Genomic DNA, 23,386 nt, shown 5'->3' on the forward strand with positions numbered 1-23,386 from the left:
AAAAAAAATGTAATAAATAATTACATATACAGTAAGCTGCACACGCACTGTACTAATTGTTTTTGTCACTGACATCTGTATATCTACCTATTCTATTTGTATCTACTATATGAAATCTCTTCTATCCTGTCTGCTCCTGCAGTGATTTTACAGAACATGGCAGATGAATTACCAGCTTTTCTTCTATGTATCTATGTAATTTAAATACACATTATATATATATATATATATACATATATATATACAGTGGGGCAAAAAAGTATTTAGTCAGTCAGCAATAGTGCAAGTTCCACCACTTAAAAAGATGAGAGGCGTCTGTAATTTACATCATAGGTGGACCTCAACTATGGGAGACAAACTGAGAAAAAAAATCCAGAAAATCACATTGTCTGTTTTTTTAACAATTTATTTGCATATTATGGTGGAAAATAAGTATTTGGTCAGAAACAAAATTTCATCTCAATACTTTGTAATATATCCTCTGTTGGCAATGACAGGGGTCAAACGTTTTCTGTAAGTCTTCACAAGGTTGCCACACACTGTTGTTGGTATGTTGGTCCATTCCTCCATGCAGATCTCCTCTAGAGCAGTGATGTTTTTGGCTTTTCGCTTGGCAACACGGACTTTCAACTCCCTCCAAAGGTTTTCTATAGGGTTGAGATCTGGAGACTGGCTAGGCCACTCCAGGACCTTGAAATGCTTCTTACAAAGCCACTCCTTCGTTGCCCTGGCGGTGTGCTTTGGATCATTGTCATGTTGAAAGACCCAGCCACGTTTCATCTTCAATGCCCTTGCTGATGGAAGGAGGTTTGCACTCAAAATCTCACGATACATGGCCCCATTCATTCTTTCATGTACCCGGATCAGTCGTCCTGGCCCCTTTGCAGAGAAACAGCCCCAAAGCATGATGTTTCCACCACCATGCTTTACAGTAGGTATGGTGTTTGATGGATGCAACTCAGTATTCTTTTTCCTCCAAACACGACAAGTTGTGTTTCTACCAAACAGTTCCAGTTTGGTTTCATCAGACCATAGGACATTCTCCCAAAACTCCTCTGGATCATCCAAATGCTCTCTAGCAAACTTCAGACGGGCCCGGACTTGTACTGGCTTAAGCAGTGGGACACGTCTGGCACTGCAGGATCTGAGTCCATGGTGGCGTAGTGTGTTACTTATGGTAGGCCTTGTTACATTGGTCCCAGCTCTCTGCAGTTCACTCACTAGGTCCCCCCGCGTGGTTCTGGGATTTTTGCTCACCGTTCTTGTGATCATTCTGACCCCACGGGGTGGGATTTTGCGTGGAGCCCCAGATCGAGGGAGATTATCAGTGGTCTTGTATGTCTTCCATTTTCTAATTATTGCTCCCACTGTTGATTTCTTCACTCCAAGCTGGTTGGCTATTGCAGATTCAGTCTTCCCAGCCTGGTGCAGGGCTACAATTTTGTTTCTGGTGTCCTTTGACAGCTCTTTGGTCTTCACCATAGTGGAGTTTGGAGTCAGACTGTTTGAGGGTGTGCACAGGTGTCTTTTTATACTGATAACAAGTTTAAACAGGTGCCATTACTACAGGTAATGAGTGGAGGAAAGAGGAGACTCTTAAAGAAGAAGTTACAGGTCTGTGAGAGCCAGAAATCTTGATTGTTTGTTTCTGACCAAATACTTATTTTCCACCATAATATGCAAATAAATTGTTAAAAAAACAGACAATGTGATTTTCTGGATTTTTTTTTCTCAGTTTGTCTCCCATAGTTGAGGTCTACCTATGATGTAAATTACAGACGCCTCTCATCTTTTTAAGTGGTGGAACTTGCACTATTGCTGACTGACTAAATACTTTTTTGCCCCACTGTATATATATATATATATATATATATATATATATATATACATATATATGCCACTGACATCTAAATATCTACATATTCTATGTGTATATATCTATTCCCTGTCAGTGTGATTTTACTGTACGCGTCACATGAATTGCACTAATATTTCCTTTGTAAATAATCTCTAAATGACATAGAATTGCTGTATGTAAATGCGCATGTTAGAATCAGATAGCAATCACACTGCATTCTGATGTATATCGGATGCAAGGTGTGAAAAATCGGAATGTACTCGCATGACACTCGTGCGACTCATGGCAGGGAGACTCGGACCGATTTTCCATACGTTTATTGTGACTCCGGCCTTATGTAGCATTATGAAGGTTATTATGAAGATAGCAGAACTCTAGTTTGTTGATTCTTCATCAAGGTCCCACAAAAACTTGATTGGCAGATCTCCCATCTTTTCTTTGTACACTTTATCAAACATCTCACTTTGTGCCACCGTCATGATATTTTTCCAGTCACCAACAACACCTGGTATGAAATATAAAGTGAATATAAATGCTGAGATAATGCACTGGCTTTTGCTACTAAATGAAATATCTGTGACCTTCAGCAGCTGCTAGGTAAATACTTAGTTTGATCTGACCTATTATTGCACTCCTACTATTTAAGACGCCTTCTCTCCTCCACCTTTTCCCCCCCAGATGAAGTAGGGTCAAAACATGTTGGAATGTGATGTGGGGGCTGATAGTGGTGACACACCATACCCTCCACTGTTGATAGGAAACACATGTAAAATTTTATAAAATCAGTAACATTTGGTAAAAGTGCGGGAAAATATTTGCGTTGCCACAAAAGTATTTTCAGCACTTCAGCAATGATAATGGTGGTTCATGAGCATTTGGTACGTGTTTGATGAGGAGTGGGGGTTTGCAGAGCTCAGAGGCGCCCCGTTCTTTTTTTTTTCCTAACTTTATGTCTGCACATTGCGGCTAGCCAATCAGGGCACAGGAAACACCCACAATGTCCTGACACTACGACTTGTGTCATTGGCTGCTGAAATCACATGTCCCTCTCCATATAAATAGCAGACATCTTGTTTTAGTGCCGCTTTGAAACTGTAACATGGCAGAGAGGCTGCTCCTGGAGCTGGCATTGTTAACAGCAAGATTCTAGCTAGTTAGTTAGGCGGTTGAATATCATTCAGATAGTGGAGCTAAATAATGTCAAGTATGGCAGTAAAATTTACCTTCCGTAATTTTTGGGGGGCCATTACTGAGGTCCACAGACAAAGCCGGCAGGCACATGTCCTACAAGTGTGTTGTGCACTGCTTCTATAGTGCTCCATGCACAAGTATAGCATCCTAAATAATATTTTTTCAGTAGATAAATGTGAAAAAGCCTGCTGTATCCCACATTTTAGCTAGTTAGATATACAATCACCTATCTAACCAGCAAAAATGTGGGATACAGCAGGCTTTTTTCACATTTAGCTACTGAAAAAATATTATTTACAATGCTATACTCATGCATGGAGCACTATAGAAGCAGTGCACAACACACTGGTAGGCCTTTTCCCCTTCTGGCTTTGTCTGTGGACCTCAGTAATGTCCAAAAAAGAAAAAAAAAATGCTGGAAGGTAAATTTAACAGCCACACTGGACAGTAGCTCGCTACACTATCTGACTGATATACAACAACCACCTATCAGTCAGATAGTGCAGCGAGCTACAGTTCAGTGTGGCTGTTAAATTTACCTGCCAGCATTTTTTTTTCTTTTTTGGACATTACTGAGGTCCACAGACAAAGCCAGCAGGGCACGTGTTGTGCACTGCTTCTATTGTGATCCATGAACGAGTATAGCATTCTTATTCACATGTAGCTAGTGAAAAGAAAATTAAACAACCTGCTGTATCCCACCTTGTCATTTAGTGCTGTGGTGATATAAAACTATCTGCAGACCTAAGACACATTAAAAAAAATTATAATTTTTCAGATGCAAAAAGTTAGACAACCCGCCGTATCACACGTTGCCATTTGGTTGAATTGAAATTAAGCTGTTGAGGCCTGATCCATAGGCCACAAAACTGTCTTGTATTATTAATGTCATAAAGTAAGGGACCTGACTTTAAAATAGTTTGCAGCATCTAGTGTGCTATAGAGGCCTGATTCATAGGCCACAAAAAATTCTTCTGTTCCTAGTGTTATACAGTAGGGGACCTGACTAGTGATGAGCGAGCATGCCCGCCACTACTTGTTACTCGCCCGAGCATCTCACCGCTCGAGATGCTCGAAGCTTGCATCCCCGCCCTGCATGTTTGGCAATAAACATGCAGGGATAGTCTGACACACACTGTAATGCCGCAGCCATGTTGGTTGTGGCATTAAAGTGATTGGCTGGTTGCACAGCATCATCAGGTCTATATAAGACCTGGCGCTGCCATGCTCGTCACAGTCTTCTATGGAATCAGGCAGTGTAGGGAGAGTTGCTGCTGAGCTCAGGAGAGATTTGCTTGGTTCTAACTTAGAACCAGAAACACATGGGCTACTTGCACATTGAACAAGTCTGTAGGAACCTGTTCACATCACCAAAAAAACTTGAAGACACAAAAGAGCAGTGAGGTCAAAAATACTCTGTTGTAAAAAAATCACAGACTTGTTCAATGTGCAAGTAGCCCATGTGTTTCTGGTTCTATAATTGTTCTCTTGTTTCTACAAGACTGGGGAGTCCATCACTCCTCTGTGGGTCATTTGCATTTAAGCTGTTCCATCCTGCATGTCCACATGGATATTCCTTCTCTGAACCCTGCTTATACAGGTACTATACAGATGATCAGGTTTTAAATACATCAGATAGGGATTATATACATTACATAGGACTGCTCTATAAGAGTATACCTTGACGATTGGTGGAGCAGCTTAATATACTTTTTTTGCAAAAAAAGTATCAACTAAATACCCTGTTTTTTTTACATCTTTTGACTAGCACTTGCTTATTACTGTGATTTTTTTTACAACAGAGTATTTTTTACCTCACTGTGCTCTTTTGTGGCTTTTGGCTCTTACTTAGTGTGGGTATACCATATATTATGTACATATCCATCTCAACTATCAGTCCTTCTGAGAACTAACTGCATAGATATCAGTGCTAGGCAGGCAGTGCATGTGGCAGACTGCAGTGCATATAGCAAGAGGGTCCATTCCAGTTCTGTCTGCTGCTGCTATTACAGATATTTCTAGACATAGCCCAAGGTATTAGGGGCCATGAATAATTTTTTTTTACAGGCCAGCAATTTAAAACTATGGTTTGTCCGTCACACGAATCAGAGATAAAAAATTCTGCCATTTCTGGCCTCCCTTTAAATTTTGTTGCAGTGTGTTATCAAAGTTATTGACACCAGTTTGCTGGTAAAAATAGTTACCTACAGGCCAGCTGTTTAAAACTGTGGTTTGTTCGTAACACATGGATCACATAGAAGTTTGCTTCAAATTCAGCCATTTGTAGTGAACGTGGAAAATATTGTCCTCCATTTAAAATGGGCAAGGCACGTGGCAAGGGACTGGGAACTGGACGTGATGGTGCATGCAGAGGCCGAGACCGTAGCCATGGGCAAGCTGAAATTTTGCCACAACAAACACCCACATCGTCTTGCCCAACCTCCCTGTATGAATTATTAGTGGACGCTAGCACACCACTATTGAACCCAGAGCAGTGTCAAAAGTTTGGTTTGACAGCGGATAATGGATCCATTCACTTTGTCACCACAACCACCCTGTCTTCCACATGGTCATGTCCCAGTAGCCATGAGTCTGGACCGCATATTCCTCACCCTGATCCTCCTTCCTCCCACCATGCCAAGTGCCCAGAGACAACTTATCCCACACTTGGACACTCCGAAGAGCTGTTCACTTTTCCATTTATAGATTCGGGCCTCTCGCCCGGCCCACTTGAAGCGGGGCAAGATATTTGAGCAGTCACGGTAACACAAAGGCATTGGTGGGAAAGTGTCACAAGAGGCTGACGATGATGAGACAATTGCCAGAAAGTCAGGAGGAGGACCAGGGTGTGGATATGGAAGAAGAGGTGGTGGATGATATAGTAACTGACCCAAGCTGGCAAGAGGACATGCAGAGAAAAGACAGCAGAACATAGCGGGAGGGAGGCGTAGCGCCACAACAGGCAGGAGGAAACAGTGTGGTGGCTGCATGGAGAAGGCAGGCAACCGTTCCCCATAACACCAACACGACGGAAGTTACCAGTCCAACTGTTAGGTGTTCCTGAGCCTGGTTGTCTTTTAAAGACTCTGCCAATAACCCCAAACAAGCCATTTGTGCCACCTGCCAGGCCAGCATCAGCAGGGGTAGCAAAACTACCTGCCTGACCACCACCAGCATGATCAGGTACATGGCAGCAAAGCACCCGACTTTGTGGGCCGAACCCCAGGGTCCAGGAACAGTGTGCGGGTGACACCACTGCTTCTTCCACTGTTGTGCATGCAAGCCAATCTACTGTCCATGGTGCATGCAAAGATGCCTCCTGCCTGCACGTGTCATTGCACACACTCAACTAGCACCATCAGCAAGCACGTCCACGTCTTTGTCCCAGTGCATTGTTCAGTAGTCCATACCCCAGTACATGCATGTGCATGTGCAAATACGCAGCCAATCTCACACAGGCCACGCTACTAAAATCACAAATTTCATGACTGTTTGCACTCGAAATGTTGCCTTTTAGGCTCGTGGAGATGGAAGCGGCTTTACCTTGTTACTCAGTCTCCAGTCGCCAGTATTTCTCCCAGTGTGCCGTCCCCATTACACAAGCACGTGTCCCACAACATTAGCCGTGCCCTCAATAATGCAGTTACTGGGAAAAACCACCTAACCACGGACTCGTGGACAAGTGCTTGTGGGCAAGTCCAGTACACCACATTGAAGGCACATTGGGTTAATATAGTGGAATCCGGGACCTAGTCAGACTTTGGGATCGAACACGTCCTCCCAAGGCTGAGAATTGCGGGCCCTAGGTCAATCAAAGTTGTGCCCACAGTCTACAGCTCCTGCACCTCCTCCTCCTCTTCAGCCTCCATCTCCGAAATTCCGAAATGACCACATCAGTCACAAGCTGGAAGCACTGCAGCACTGCCTTAGCCAAACGACAACAGGCTGTGCTGAAGATAATATGCTTAGGTGACAAACCGCAAAATGCTGAAGGGTTGTGGACAGGTCTGAAAGAGCAAGCAGATCTGTGGCTGACACCGCTGAACCTACAGCCAGGCATGGTCATGTGTGACAATGGCCGGAACCTGGTGGTGGCTCTGGGGTGAGTCGAGCTCACACATGCACAATGCCTGGTCCGTGTTCTTAACCTCGTGGTTCAGTGGTTTCTCAAAACCTGTGTGCCCATTTTAGAAAGTCAGCTACAGCTTCCGCCGCCCTTTCCATGCTTCAGCAGTGTTTGCATCTTCCGGCTCACAGACTGGTGTGTGATGCCCTCACACACTGGAACTCTACACTGCAGATGTTGGAAAGGATTTGTGAGCAGAAGAGAGCAGCTGTTGACTACCAGCATCAACAAGGCCATTGATATTCAGTTCCAACTCCACACGTAAGATCTCAGGAGTGTACATGGAAGTCAGACATATGTACCATCCTCCAAAACTTTGAGGTCTCCACTAAGATGGTGAGCTCTGAGCGGCAATGATGCCATATTTAGTGTCAACATCCTGCTTCTCTGTGTTCTGAAACGCTTATGTGCTCACAATCAATGAGGAAGTATTGCACGCGAAGCATGATGAGATGGAGCAAGGAACCATACAGGGTGATTACACACAGCCCAGCCTAATTTCATCCCAACTTGGATTGGGTGACAATGAGGAAGAGGAGAAGGAGGAGCAACCATAGCTAGTTTCATGTGCTATAGATGGTACTACCTGCACAACTGTCATACCATCTGTTCAGCGTGGATGGTCTGAGGACAGGGAGGAGGAGGAGGAGGAGAACATGGTCAGTCATCCTCTTGGTGAGGACACGGAAGTCTTGCCTATTAGGAGTCTGGCATGCATGGCTGAGTGTATGTTACACTGCCTTTCCAGTGACCCTCATGTTCTCAAAATTTTAGGTGACAGTCATTACTGGTAGTGACCCTTCTAGACCCATGCTACAAGGAGAACTTTCTATCTCTTATTCCCGAGGTAGACAGGTCTACTAAAATGGGACTTTACCAGAAGGCCCTTGTTGTGGAATAATTAAAAAAATTCCCATCTGAAGACGCTGGTGGCAGAGGTACAGTACAGGTGAGAGAAACACAACTCCAATCCAGCAGTAGCAGGGGAACACTTTCAAAGTTCTGGAACAGTTTTCTCAGACCCTCCCATTGCACAGGAACTGAGGCTTGGGGCACTCTCACAAGGAGTATGACGTTTAAGAAGATGCTGAGGGAGTACCTTGCTGACCGTACCAACATCCTCCATGAGTTCACTGTACCTTATAATTATTGGGTATCCAAGCTGGACATGTGGCATGAACTGGCTCTCTACGCCTTGGAGGTCCTGGCCTGCCCTGCTGCTAAAGTTTTGTCAGAGCAGGTTTTTAGTGCCGCTGGTGGAATTATCACTGATAAGCGCATCCGCCTGTCAACTGAATATGCTGACAAGCTGACTCTTATAAAAATGAACAATGGATGGATTGGGACAAACTTCTCAACACCACCGAATATTGCAGCGTAACATAAACTCAAATCCAGTGTCTTTTTTTGGGAGGTCTATTCCCATGCACCTCTTCACACCCACACATGGGTATACGCTTCCTCATCCTCCACCACATCATCAATCAGGGTGATGCAACACCCACATCATTTTTTTAAAAAGGTGTTGATGATGCCCACAAAAAAAATGGTATACAGTATGTTCATGTATACCCCCCCCCCCCCGGGGTAAATGTTTGTCAGCCTATACACTTAGTGCATGGGCATTTCAAGTATAGGAGACCCGCTCCTTTCTAAAGGGAACATTTCTTATGAGGCCCTCCTCCATGTCTCTTCCAAGGGGCATTGGAGTGCCTCCAAATTTTTTTCACTGCATAGACAATGATTATGGGAGACCCACTTCCCAATAATGGGAACTTTGTTTTCAGGAGGCCCTCCTGTGCATCTCTTCAAAGGGGCATTGGGGTGCATCCAAATTTTGGGCAGCCCTGCCACTCAATGCATATGCGACTGAATAGGAGACCCACTGTTTTATAATGGGAACAACAAAGCACAGCCGGCAGATGGCTAATAATAGTGAGGGCTGACTGCTGGCCCTTTGAGAATAGTGAAGGTTGCCTGATGGCGCTATAAAAATAGGCTTTGTGACTTTCAGAGTCCATCCTTCATAAATGAAACAGGATGTGTCTGATGATGTGTCACACACTACATGGCCAGATAAAGTTGTAAAATGTTAAAATGACATTTCCCAGTGAATACATTTGTCTTGGTTGAAAGCAATGCTAAAGTTCAAAAACACATCAAAAACGCTACGTGTGAGGGAGAATTTTTGTTTTTGGTTATTGATTTTGACTTATATACAAGTCATTACCCTGGAAAAGATGTTCCTTAACATATTTCCCAGGAAAATCCATTTTGGTTTCGTTTTTGTCATGGGTCTTCCCCATGCTGTTCCCATGTCATTTGAGCACTGTTCCCATCAATTTCTGCAATTTCTAGTCCCTCTAAAGACTGTCAGTGGGGCTGCGGTAAAAATGCTTAAGTTTTTACATTGGGCTCGTTGCTCAGGTCGAGCACTCAAGCTTTGCAGATTGCTTGACCTGAACAACGAGCACCCGAGCATTTTAGCGCTCGCCCATCACTAGACCTGACTTTAAAATACTTTGTAGCATTTAGTGTGCTATAGAGGCCTAATCCATAGGCCACAAAAAATTCTTCTGTTATTAATGTCAGAGTAATGGACCTGACTTATCATGTATCCCACTTACTAGGCTCAATTTTCTCCCTTGAGTTCTGCCTAACTCTGCACTTGCAGCTCCTTTAGGTGCCTACTGGGCTTTATGTTATTTATTTTGTCAATCTCTATGGGAAATAAATGAGTGCCCGTGCATGTGTTTTTTTGGGGGGATTTGCCTTGTTTATTATAATTTTCAATTCCTATTGGCTCACAGTTCATTTGTTTGTGCTATTTATTGCTAATTTCCACCCCTCCATTTGGAGGCCATTCCCTGGCCATTCTTTTGCCTTGTCTTTTTAATATGTTCTCTTAATTTTTTGATATTAATAAAGATATATTTTCAACCTTATTCCTTCTAGTTTTCTTCACTTCTATCATTCTGGCACCTTTCATAATAGATTGCATTTGTGTCTAGTATCCTGAAGTGTCTTTAGCCTTTATAAATTTAGGGCTATGGGAATATTTATAAATAATCTGTAGCATCTAGTGTGTTATAGAGGCCTCATCCATAGTCCACAAAAAAGTCTTGTGTTATTAACATCATACAGTAATGGATCTGACTTTAAAATTGTTTGTAGCATAACTTTTGTCATACAGGACTCATCCAGAATCAAACATTTCTTTTTTTCTGAGACTATCACCAGCATGCCATATTTCAACTTTGAATTTACTGCGGTAAATCAAATTTTTTGTTGCTAATACTGTGCTCCTACCACACTATTTGAGCAACATGACAGGGAAAAAGCAAGGCAGTGGAGGAAGAGAAATTAGGCTTGATATTCAAGGTATATGTGGGGTAGGTGGTAATGTTTGTGAATGCACTAGTGAAGCAATGCCCCATCCTATGTAAAGACAACTGATAACTTATGTTACTGGACAGGCTACACCACTACCTTTCTTTTGCAGACACACAGTGGTACGCCTTATCAAGTGCAGCTTCAAGTGGCCTCTTTTCCCCTTCCTCCATCTCAACATCACACTCAGTGCAGTCCACAGATGTGGCACCAAAATTCCCCTTGACTGTACGGAACCACAGATGGGTGAGTTTGAAGAGCTGTTCACGCATTCTATGTCATGGTCATCAGGAGTGTACTGAAAAGCTTCGCAGGGTCAAGAGGAGGAAATCTGCACCGATGCCCAAAACTTTTTTAGCTTGGATCCGGGGCAGGAAGAAGTAAGGTCCGAACAGCATCCTGACCCTCCTCGTCAGATGTTAACCCCTGGGGGGAGGTGATCCTGATGAGACTTATATCTGAGGCTCACGCGGACTGTACTGTGCTATCAGGGCAAGAAAAGGAGGAGGTTGACTCCAGTGGTAAGGAATGTGATAACACAGAGGATGAAGAATATAAGGTGTTAGATTTCAGTTGGCATGAACATAGAGGCACACAGCTGAGTAGGTCATCTGAGGAGGAAGACAAGGAGGTTACATTGTGCCGTACATTGCAGACACGTAGTGAGGCAGCCATGATGAGCAATGCATTCTCAGCCACAACTGCAGCTCCCAGGGGTGGCAAGAGTTGCCTAGCATTGCCTAGCCTTGGCCTTTTTTGACACTGCAAACGATGAGCCAAATCAAGTAATCTGCCAACTTTGCAAAAAAAAAACTGAGTCAAGGTAAAAAGTGCAATAATTTGACTACTACATGCATGAACCTTCACATACGCAATCAACATGCTTTGCTGTGGGAATCCCACTGCGCAAAAATGCGGACCAGCAGACTTTAACAACCATCCCATTATCATTAATAACCGCCCCATCAATCCCATCTGCTGCTTCTTCCTCCTCCTCTGTTACCGTGCCAGTTCTTGAGAAGCAGGTCTTAATCTGCAGAATCTCGGGTTCTTTACCCGCTCCAGTCATGCTGACTGAGAGATCTCCTTCAGCTGTAACAGAAGTGGGCTTGCCTGCTGTTTTTGACCGATCTTAGAGAATGATCACACCACAAGTTTCTCAATCCACAGTAACAACTCTGCCTGCACCTCTGTCAAGGTCCAGCAGTTTGTCGGGTTCACCGTACTATGCCGTCTCAAAGCACTGCATTCAGCCCACAGTTCCACAGTTGTGGTCACATGAAATTTCCTCCTACGCATGACAAAGCTAAGAGGTTGAACTCCACCATCTCCAATTTGTTGGCCACGGAAATGCTGCCTTTCCGCCTAGGAGATAAAGACAGTTTCCGTAACCTGATTGCCATCACAGTCCTCCAGTACCAATTACCCAGTCATCATTACTTTTCTAAGAAAGCTTATGCCTGCGCTACGCCAGCATGTTGCAGACAATATCACCCATTCCTTGACAATATTTCTGTCTGCAATGGTGCATTTCACCATCTGAGCATCACCTCTATGAAGCAGAGGCAATTGAGTTGTGCCAGCTTCTAGCCTCCCATAGAGGCTATTGAAGCATGGCAAGAGTAAAAAAAAGTTTTAAAAAATATGAAAAAAATAAAAAATATATAAAAGTTTAAATCACCCCCCTTTCGCCCCATTCAAAACAAAACAATTAAAAAATCAAATATACACATATTTGGTATCACCGCATTTAGAATCGCCCGATCTATGAATGAAAAAAAGGATTAACCTGATCGCTAAACAGCCTAGCGAGAAAAAATTTTGAAACGCCAGAATTACTTTTTTTGGTCGCCGCAACATTGCATTAAAATGCAATAACGGGCGATCAAAATAACGTATCTGCACCAAAATGGTATCATTAAAAACGACAGCTCAGCACGCAAAAAATAAGCCCTCACCTAACCCGAGATCACGAAAAATGGAGACGCTACAGGATCGGAATATTGCGCAATTTATTTTTTTTGGCAAAGTTTGGAACTTTTTTTTACCGGATAGGGGGATCGTTCCTAATTGAAAAAATTGCCTGATAGCCTGGGCCCAAAATAGACAAGTGATGCTGAAAATAATAGATTGAAGCTCAGCTATCTACATAATTAGTAGTGAGTGTGTATATTCATCCGAGAATATTTTCACTATTACTTCTATATCAAAGGTACTGTCAATAGCTTTGAGGTATTTTTCTGGGCATACCCCTGTTTACCCTTATTATGACAGGGGTCTGTTTAGTATTCCAACGGTTTGGTTACTAATTATGTAGATAGCTGAGCTTCAATCTATTATTCTCAGCATCACTTGTCGTCTTTTGGGCCCAGGTTATCAGGCAATTTTTTCAATTAGGAACTATCCCCCTTTTTAGGGTTTTTTTTAGCATTGGTATATTTAATTAAGATATTTACATTTTAGGTGGGTTTTTTTTAGGTAAGCAGTTAGACATTCACCTGTTTACATATTAAGTTGTAAGATACTTTTTTTTTACCACTTAGATAAAAAAGAACCTATACATGTTTGGTGTCCATGAACTCATAATGACCTGGAGAATCAAAATAGCTGGTCAGTTTTAGCATTTAGTGAACTTAGCAAAAAAGCCACACAGAAAACCAGTGTGGGATTGCATTTTTTCTGCAATTTCAACACACTTGGAATTTATTTCCCGTTTCCTAGTACACTTACTAAAACCAATAATGTTAATCAAAAGTACAACTTGTTTCGCAAAAAATAAGCTGTCACATGGCCATATTGACAGAAAAGTAAAAAAGTTATGGCTCTGGGAAGGAGGGGAGAGAAAAATGAAAACGAAAAAATGAAAATACCCAGGGTCATGAAGGGGTTAAAAAAAATAGGCAAAGCTGGCGAATACAATATTCAAAAGATTCACTCGTTGCCATCAGCAGGTCATCATAAGGAAAGCTAGTGTTAGGACTGGTGGAACGCACCAAGAAAGATGTTATAGATGCGTTCGCAGTCCGGGGTCCACCGTGCAGGAGAAACCCTGCTGCTAGTAAATAGCAGACTATATGGCGGTACACTAAAGTATATACACGTGGGTTCAACCTCACCCAGCGTGAAGGGAGCAATCCTGCTGCGTCACAGGATCGCAGCACCGCACCTAAAGCGCGAGCGAGCAGTTAGCGTACTTAACCCCAACTGGGATTGAAGTCCGATTAGACCCTCGCTGGCACTACACCACAATTGGGTGTGTAAGGAAACTAAGAATAAATATATAAATGCACAGGAGTGCGAGCAATGCCGCACTGATGGACGCCACCAACCACACTGGCTTGGGTATGGAAAGCGCAAGGCAAGCGCACGGCGCCGTACAGGCGGACACAGCAAAAGGACGCTGCAATGTGTGTTTCGTGCTGTTGGACAAGTCGGGCGCTAGATAGCAAACATACACCTTCCGCGAACAGACATTCAATAGGGAGGGTTATTTAAAGAGCGACTTTCACTCACAACACACACACATATTTACAAGACAATACTAGCGCATGGCCGTGCGGTCATGCGCAATTTATATAGTTGCAGCACAGGAAGTGGCCACAGGACTTTTGCCCTTCCAAGACCTGTCAAGAGGACCAATGGAATGTGCCGCAGAGCCTGAGCACATGACCCTCGATCTCCAACGGGAGATCTTACCCTGGGCATGCTCAGTATGCGCAGACAAGGACTTAGTCCCAGAGAAGTCCGCTCGCTATTGACCAGTACTGGCTTTAATGGCATAGACTGGAGAAACAGCAGTAAATCTCAGAACAGAGTGAGAATGAGCAAGACGCTGGGACCGACGTCTTTGCTGAGCAGACTCCACTGCGGCTGGATAAGAATGGGAGACCGCAGCGGAGGTGGCTCGAGATTCCCCCTGTGCAGAAGCGGGAACTCGACCCCTAACATTACCCCCCCTCCTAGGGCCCCCCCCTCCTTGGGCCTCGCTACGCTCGAAGGCAGCAATGAGCTGCGGAGCCCGGATGTGCTCAGCAGGCTCCCAGGATCTATCCTTAGGACCGTAACCCCTCCAGTCCACCAAATAAAATTTTTTGCCACGAACCACCTTGAACCCCAAGATAGCGTTCACCTCGTAATCGTCCGTAGACGAACCCGACGTCCCAGTAGAAGACTCAGAAAACCGGGACATGTAGACAGGCTTAAGGAGGGACACATGAAAGGTGTCGGTGATACCAAGGCGTGGAGGAAGGGCCAGACGGTAAACCACAGGATTAACCTGTTCGAGGACCTTAAAAGGACCTAAGTAGCGAGGTGCAAACTTGGTAGACTCAACTCGCAGCCTGATGTTACGGGCGGAGAGCCACACCAAATCGCCAGGAGCAAAGGTTGGAGCGGGGCGCCGATGTGCGTCGGCGGAGGACCTCATTCTTTCCTTGGAAGCCCGAATGGCATCCTGAGTGCGATCCCAAATGTCCCGTGCCTCCACAGCCAGCCACCCTGGAATCGGCGGAAGACACGGGCATGGGCACAGGTACCCGCGGATGCTGACCATAGTTAAGGAGGAATGGGGTCTGTCCAGTGGAGTCAGCTACAGCATTGTTAAGAGCAAACTCCGCCCACGGTAGCAAAGATGCCCAGTCATCTTGCTTAGCAGAGACAAAATGTCGCAGATATGTGACCAAGGTCTGGTTGGCTCTCTCCACCAACCCATTCGTCTCGGGATGATATGCCGAAGAGAGATTTAACTCAATAGTGAGAAGATGACAAAGCTCTCTCCAGAACCGAGACGCAAACTGGGGACCCCGATCACTGACAATTTTGTCTGGCATACCGTGAAGACGGAAGATGTGTTTAATAAACAACACTGCCAAGGCCCGTGCAGAAGGTAGCCGAGGAAGCGGCACCAAATGCACCATTTTAGAAAAATGGTCGGTGATTACCCAAATAATGGTACAGCCACGAGACTTGGGCAGACCCACCACAAAGTCCATCCCGACCATCTCCCAGGGCCTGTCTGCCACCAGCAGAGGGTGTAACAAACCAGCTGGCCGTTGACGGAGAGACTTATTCTTGGCACAAGAGACACATGCCCGAACGTAGTCTCCGATGTCACGAACCATATGTGGCCACCAGTACATTCTCGCCAGCAACTCTGATGTCCTCTTTGCCCCAAAGTGTCCACCCACTCTGGACGAATGAGCCCAGGAGAGAACCTCCGGTCGCAAATTGCTGGGAACAAAAGTCTTGCCCGGAGGCACAGACTCAAGCGAAACCGGAGCTACGGTTCTCAGACTCTCCGAAGGGACAATGAGCCGAGGCTCGTCCTCCTCCTCCTCAGTTGACACAAGGGAGCGAGAGAGAGCGTCAGCACGAATGTTCTTCTCCCTGGCGAGATAATGTAGAGTAAAGTGGAACCGAGAGAAAAACAAGGACCATCTGGCCTGACGAGAATTCAGCCGCTGGGCTGTCTGCAATTAGACCAAATTCTTGTGGTCCGTGAAGACTTGGAATGGGAACCGAGCACCCTCCAAGAGATGTCTCCACTCCGAAAAGGCCAACTTCATTGCCAGCAACTCCCTATCCCCGATGGAGTAATTTCTCTCCGCTGGTGTGAAGGTCTTTGAGAAGAAGAAGCATGGGTGCTTCCGACCTTGAGCATCCTTTTGATAGAGGACTGCTCCAGCACCAACGGATGAGGCATCCACCTCCATAAGGAATGGCTTATCTACATCGGGACGATGTAAGATGGGAGCGCTAGCAAAATGGGACTTTATAGAAGCAAAGGCCTTGGAGACCCCTTCGGACCACAATTTGGGATTCGCTCCCTTCTTGGTGAGGGATACCAAGGGAGCTACCAAAGTTGAGAAGTGGGGGATGAACTGGCGATAGTAATTTATGAACCCCATAAAGCGCTGCACCGCTTTAAGAGAATGGGGTTCCTGCCAGTCCATCACTGCCTGTAGTTTGGCAGGATCCATAGCCAATCCCTGGGCCGAGATGATATAGCCCAGGAAAGGTAAGGACTCCTGCTCAAACACACACTTCTCCAACTTTGCATATAAGGAATTCGCCCGTAGGAGTTCGAAGACTCTGCCAACATCTCTCCGGTGGGAGTCAATATCTGGAGAGAAGATGAGAATATCATCCAGATAGACTACAACCGAGGTGGAAAGCATATCCCGGAAGATATCGTTGACAAAGTCCTGAAAAACGGCTGGGGCATTACAGAGCCCGAAGGGCATCACCAGGTACTCATAGTGCCCATCCCTGGTATTGAAAGCCGTTTTCCATTCGTCCCCCTCACGGATACGAATCAGATTATAGGCACCCCGCAGATCTAATTTGGTGAATATCTTAGCTCCCCTTAGCCTGTCAAAGAGCTCCGATATCAGGGGCAACGGGTATTTATTTTTAATGGTGATAGCATTGAGACCCCTGTAATCGATGCAAGGACGTAACTCCCCGTTCTTCTTCTGTACGAAGAAGAATCCCGCCCCTGCCGGAGACACCGACTTCCTTATAAACCCTCTTGCCAAATTCTCCTGAATGTATTGAGACATAGCCTCCGTCTCTGGGAGAGAGAGGGGATATACTCTTCCCCGAGGAGGTTCAGCTCCAGGCAAGAGGTCTATAGGACAGTCGTAGGGGCGATGAGGCGGTAGGGTCTCAGCAGCCTTCTTAGAGAATACGTCTGCATAGCACCAATAGCACCTAGGAAGAGATGAAAGGTCTGCGGGTACCTCAGTAGTAGAAACCTGTAGACACTCACTCACACACCTGCCCATACAAGACTTACTCCAACCCAATATTCTCCCTGAGGACCACTCAATATGTGGAGAGTGGAAACGGAGCCAGGGTATTCCCAGCAAAATCTCATCCATTCCCTCGGGAAGAACAAGAAGGGAAATAATCTCCTGGTGGGAAGGGGACATGGACAGCGTGAACGGAACTGTCTGGTGTGTGATCTGCAGTGGAAGTGTCGCCCCATTCACAACTCTAACTGTAACTGGTTTGGCGAGCATGACTAGTGGTATAGCATGGCGTAGAGCAAAAGCAGAGGACATGAAGTTTCCCTCTGCTCCTGAATCCACACAAAGCTCGACTGTTAGAGTGGAGGAGCCTAACAGGATTGTCCCTTTAAAGGACAGTTTGGAGGAAAATGCTGCTGTGTCTAGTGAACCTCCCCCAATGGTTACTAGACGCGATCGTCTTCCCGACCGCCGCGGACATTTATTGGCGTAATGTCCAAGTTGATGACAGTTTTTACAAACCACGGGTACTCGAGCGTCCTGAGACTTAGGCCCCGCTCGAGAAACCTCCATGGCCTCATGGGAATCTGACGCCAAGACAGGAGATTCAAGAGGTCTGGCGAAGGTAGGAGCCTGCCGAAACCTCTGCCTACACTGGGTCCGCTCCAACCTCCGCTCGTGAAAACGGAGGTCGATGCGGGTAGATACTGAAATAAGTTCCTCCAGTGTGGCGGGTATCTCCCTGGTGGCCAAGGCGTCCTTCACATGGTCTGCCAGTCCCCTCCAGAACACCGGAATAAGAACTTTGTCTGGCCACTCTAACTCAGAAGCTAGAGTCCGGAACTGGATGGCAAACTGGCTGACCACGGACGTGCCCTGAATAATAGTCAACAACTGGAGCGCGGTATCGTGGGTAACACGAGGTCCTAAAAAGACCTGCTTCAGAGTGTCCAAGAAGAGAGGAGCACTCTGTACCACACGATCATCTCGCTCCCAAAGTGGCGTTGCCCACTCCAACGCCCTGCCCGACAAGAGAGATAGAATAAATCCCACTCTCGCCCGTTCCGTAGGGAAACGTGACGCCAGGAGCTCAAGATGTATGGAGCACTGGCTCACGAATCCGCGACATTGTTTACTGTCGCCAGCAAACTTGTCAGGAAGCGGGAGACGGGATAAAGTCGGAGCAGGGGTGGCAGCGGACAAACTGGCTGCGGCTACACTAGCAACCTGAATAGCTACAGCAGTGACATCCACAGCTGAGGTTGTACGCTCAAGAGCTGCCAACCTTCCCTCCAGCTGCTGGATGTACCTCTGTAAACGCTGGTCGTCCGCCATTTACTAGCCAGACCCTGGCGCTAGTATTCTGTTAGGACTGGCGGAACGCACCAAGAAAGATGTTATAGATGCGTTCGCAGTCCGGGGTCCACCGTGCAGGAGAAACCCTGCTGCTAGTAAATAGCAGACTATATGGCGGTACACTAAAGTATATACACGTGGGTTCAACCTCACCCAGCGTGAAGGGAGCAATCCTGCTGCGTCACAGGATCGCGGCACCGCACCTAAAGCGCGAGCGAACAGTCAGCGTACTTAACCCCAACTGGGATTGAAGTCCGATTAGACCCTCGCTGGCACTACACCACAATTGGGTGTGTAAGGAAACTAAGAATAAATATATAAATGCACAGGAGTGCGAGCAATGCCGCACTGACGGACGCCACCAACCACACTGGCTTGGGTATGGAAAGCGCAAGGCAAGCGCGCGGCGCCGTACAGGCGGACACAGCAAAAGGACGCTGCAATGTGTGTTTCGTGCTGTTGGACAAGTCGGGCGCTAGATAGCAAACATACACCTTCCGCGAACAGACATTCAATAGGGAGGGTTATTTAAAGAGCGACTTTCACTCACAACACACACACATATTTACAAGACAATACTAGCGCATGGCCGTGCGGTCATGCGCAGTTTATATAGTTGCAGCACAGGAAGTGGCCACAGGACTTTTGCCCTTCCAAGACCTGTCAAGAGGATCAATGGAATGTGCCGCAGAGCCTGAGCACATGACCCTCGATCTCCAACGGGAGATCTTACCCTGGGCATGCTCAGTATGCGCAGACAAGGACTTAGTCCCAGAGAAGTCCGCTCGCTGCTGACCAGTACTGGCTTTAATGGCATAGACTGGAGAAACAGCAGTAACTCTCAGAACAGAGTGAGAATGAGCAAGACGCTGGGACCGACGTCTTTGCTGAGCAGACTCCACTGCGAATGGATAAGAATGGGAGACCGCAGCGGAGGTGGCTCGAGATTCCCCCTGTGCAGAAGCGGGAACTCGACCCCTAACAGCTAGTTCCAAATTTTTTATTTATAGAAATATTTAGGGTATGTGCACACGTTGCGGATTAGTGTGCAAATTTTTTCGGTGCAGATTCTGAAAAATCCGCAGGTAAAACGCCCCGTGTTTTACTTGTGGGTTACCTGCGGAATTATCGCGGATTTTGTGCGGTTTTCACGTGTTTTTACACATGTGGATTCCAATTATGGAGCAGGTGCAAAAGCTGCGGAATCCGCACAAAGAATTGACATCCTGTGGAAAATAAACCTTGGTATTTTCTGCAGCATGTGCACTGCGGATTTGGTTTTCCTTAGGTTTACATGGTACTGTAAACCGCATGGAATACTGCTGCAAATCCGCAGCGTCAAATCCGCTGCAGATCCACAGCCAAATCCGCACCGTGTGCACATACTCTTAGTCCTTTCAAAGAAGTAAAAATTTGGATTTGAGTTCCAAGGCAATATAATTTTATGTATCTTATACGAAAACATTTTATGCTACAGAAAAACGGTATGTACATAAATCTTTAAAAGTAAAGTTGTATATAAACGGGAGTGCATATAGATGTAAATTACTGAGTTTAGATAAATATTAACCCCTTCACCTTTACGAAGAAATCCATTTTCACTGGCTTCTATAAGCTCAGCTGGGTAAAATGCATAATTGGCATCTGGATCATCTTTCATGCTTCTAAACGTTGCTTTTTCCACTACAATGTCAACTGCTTTCTCATCAAGACTTTTGTCTACAAATTTACATATTTTCAGCACAGCAGATCTAAGGTCCTGAAATGAAAAGGAAAAGTTACAAGAATACATAAAGAGGGAACAGTTAATTTAATTGGCTATATTTTCATTAGGATTGTAGCATAAGCCATCCTTAATCTCATGTATGTGCGAGAGAACATACTCCATTTTGAATGTGTATCTATGCTGAATCATGACTCTTGTTTCAGGGGATCAATTAGATAAACCTGCTGTGTAGGTAAGTTTCACATTTCTGTTCACACTATTGGATGATTATTGTAATCGAAGCCAGGGTGGAGTATTTTACCTTTCAGCGGTAAGTTTTCTTTGTGTGTGACAGTATAAACCCCTTGCCAGTACCTTTAATAAAGGAGAAATCATTCTTTTGTGCATCAAACTTAGGTTGTGCTGTTTTTTTTCCTGAGGGCTTGCTAAGGCTACGTTCAGACTAGCGTTGTGCGCCGCTGCGTAGGCGACGCAACGCACAACGCACGCAAAAACGCGGCAAAACGCAGGCAAAAACGCTGCGTTTTGCGACGCGTGCGTCGTTTTTTGCCGAAAATTGGACGCAAGAAAAATGCAACTTGTTGCGTTTTCTTGGTCCGACGCTTGCGGCAAAAAAGACGCATGCGTCGCACAACGCAACAAACAAAAACGCATGCGTCCCCCATGTTAAACATAGGGGCGCATGACGCGTGCGTCGCCGCTGCGTCGCCCGACGCTAACCCGACGCACACTAGCACAATGCTAGTCTGAACGTAGCCTAACATATCTTACTATTTGTAGTTCAAAAGGCAGTTGAAGAGAGTTGTGTTCTGTCCTCACTAGCTGAGGCAGGCTCATACGTAGCTATACAGTCAGCTAAACCGCTATACCGGGGTCCAATAAGAAGACTGTCATTGAGTCTGTGCTTTATTAAACGTAGTGGTATATTGATGCGGTGAAACTGTGAACAATGATATACATAGAATCAGTGCAGGGTATAGAACAAATACATAATACACATGATATACATTATGCATAACATTAGAAGGCTAGTAACTGAACTGGGAGTACAACTGGCTAGGCTAGGCTAATATGGAGCAGAAATATCTACAGAAAGGATAAAGACATACCGGCAATGCAATCGCAAGGGGGATGAAGTGAAGCGTCTTTCCTTGAAGGCAAACTGAAGAAAGTGAAAGGAAAAATGGAGGGAAATGGAGGCTGAGCTACCATAATGCATTGCAAAGGAGGAGGAGAATCAGACATGGATAATACAAACACAGAAGATTGAACTGTCAACATAACTCTGACCGCTAGAGGGAGCCAAAGCACTAAAAATAAATAAAGATATGAACATCCATACTGAGAAACCTGCAATTAGGCAAACAGATAATCAGGGTAACAATATTAGATGGCGGAGACAGAACAAGTTGATTTCACTTACATACGAGATATAAAATATGTAGGAGGTGGGATGAGTATTTTGCCGCATTGGACAGTAAATCTTGTAACAATTGTGTCGTCAGCTAGCTGCTCCACAACTTTCTCAGAAAGACCGCATGCTACTTTTAGCCTGCAGCTTGTTGGAGGCAGAGTCATGCCGGACATGTCAGGCGTTGCGATTAAATAACTTCATTGCTCCGCCAGCTTTGACTCATCGCTAGTCAAGCCAGAAGGGATGATGGATGCTTCAGTTGACAAGGAGACAGGAGTAAAGTTCTCCTATGTGATATATACTGTATGTGTGTCTCCTATGTGATATATGCAGAATAATATAGTATAACGCTGTCTTAATATAGTGTATAATGTAGGATTGTGCAAATATAGTATATAGTCTACAGATGTTTATATATTGTGATGCTGTGTGTATAGTATATAGTGTGGAATCCACACTTTATACACTGCCATTTCTCTACATTATATAGTATATACACAGCTCCACTCTATAATCCTTAACACAGTATATAGTGTGGAGCTGTGTATATAATTGATTGTAGCATACATTGCTACATTGTAGCTATGTACACTTCTCCTGTCTTGTATGCATGGTGTAAATCTCAATATCTGCTCTAATTATATGTGTGTATATTATACCTCTCTCTATATATGTATAGATCTATATGTATATGGGGTGTATGGGGTATCTAGATGGAGGTAGCACCTCTGGTAGAGGGCTTGCCGAGCCTTTCTGGACAGCTCTTCCATCTTTGGTCCTCATCTGATGCTCAACTCTCACCTGTACCTCCAAGTAGCTGCTAGCATGTGGCAGCGGGTACACCCCAGAACACCGCCTCGGCAGGCGGACCAAACCAAGTGAGGTTAGCTGTTGGGTTTCTTTGAGACCTACAGTGATTTTCAAGGGTTTGCCTACCCTTGCATGTGAAGACTGGATATGGCAGACTGTGCGGAAGAAACCATTCAAGTTTCTATGGACAGGCAAGCGATTCCCAGCACTGCGTTTTGAAGCGCTGAGAGGGTGCAGCGAGGCACATATAGGACACTGCTGGCCATCCACTGCACCCTGACCTATCTCCAGTTGTCTCGCCTAGTTCTTGCCACTGGGGCTAGATAGGTATGGGCGAGAGAGTGAGGTTGACAACTGCGCAACTCTTCCTCACTTTAATCCAAGTCAAGCGCAAGTCATGATTTCAACCACTGCGTATCTAAAGTCTAGTGGCAATGGGAGAGTGGGAAAGCAGCAGGTGTGGAATCACTGGAAGCTGTAGTCACGAACCTGTACGCTGGCAGCCCAGGCCATATGGTCACTCCCCAGAAAAGGTGCCTCAAACATAGTCTGCTTCATTTCACCTGGCCAGCCTATCGCAGCTGGTGGGTTTCCCATAAAGCGGTCGACACACAATAAAGAAAAAGAAAATGATGGTACTCAACCTTGGCACATGGAATGTGAGAACTCTGCTGGATAATACTAAGGCAGACAGACCAGAGAGAAGAACGGCATTGGTTGCTAGGGAGCTAGCTCGTTACAACATTGATATAGCAGTTCTCAGTGA

General features: G+C 45.3%; 1 protein-coding gene across 1 annotated transcript in view; it reads right to left on the reverse strand.

The window, feature by feature from the left end:
• Positions 1-2,232: 2,232 nt before the first annotated feature.
• LOC138637732 (amine sulfotransferase-like) overlaps positions 2,233-23,386 on the reverse strand; it is a 136,767-nt gene continuing 115,613 nt past the window's right edge. The window contains exons 4-5 of the mRNA XM_069726645.1: positions 20,249-20,429; positions 2,233-2,363 (exon numbers count right to left, since the gene is read on the reverse strand). Coding sequence (XP_069582746.1) covers positions 2,233-2,363; positions 20,249-20,429 — 312 coding nt within the window. The remainder of the gene's footprint in view (positions 2,364-20,248; positions 20,430-23,386) is intronic.

This window comes from Ranitomeya imitator, chromosome 5, assembly GCF_032444005.1.
Source record: "Ranitomeya imitator isolate aRanImi1 chromosome 5, aRanImi1.pri, whole genome shotgun sequence".
NCBI lineage: Eukaryota > Metazoa > Chordata > Amphibia > Anura > Dendrobatidae > Ranitomeya > Ranitomeya imitator.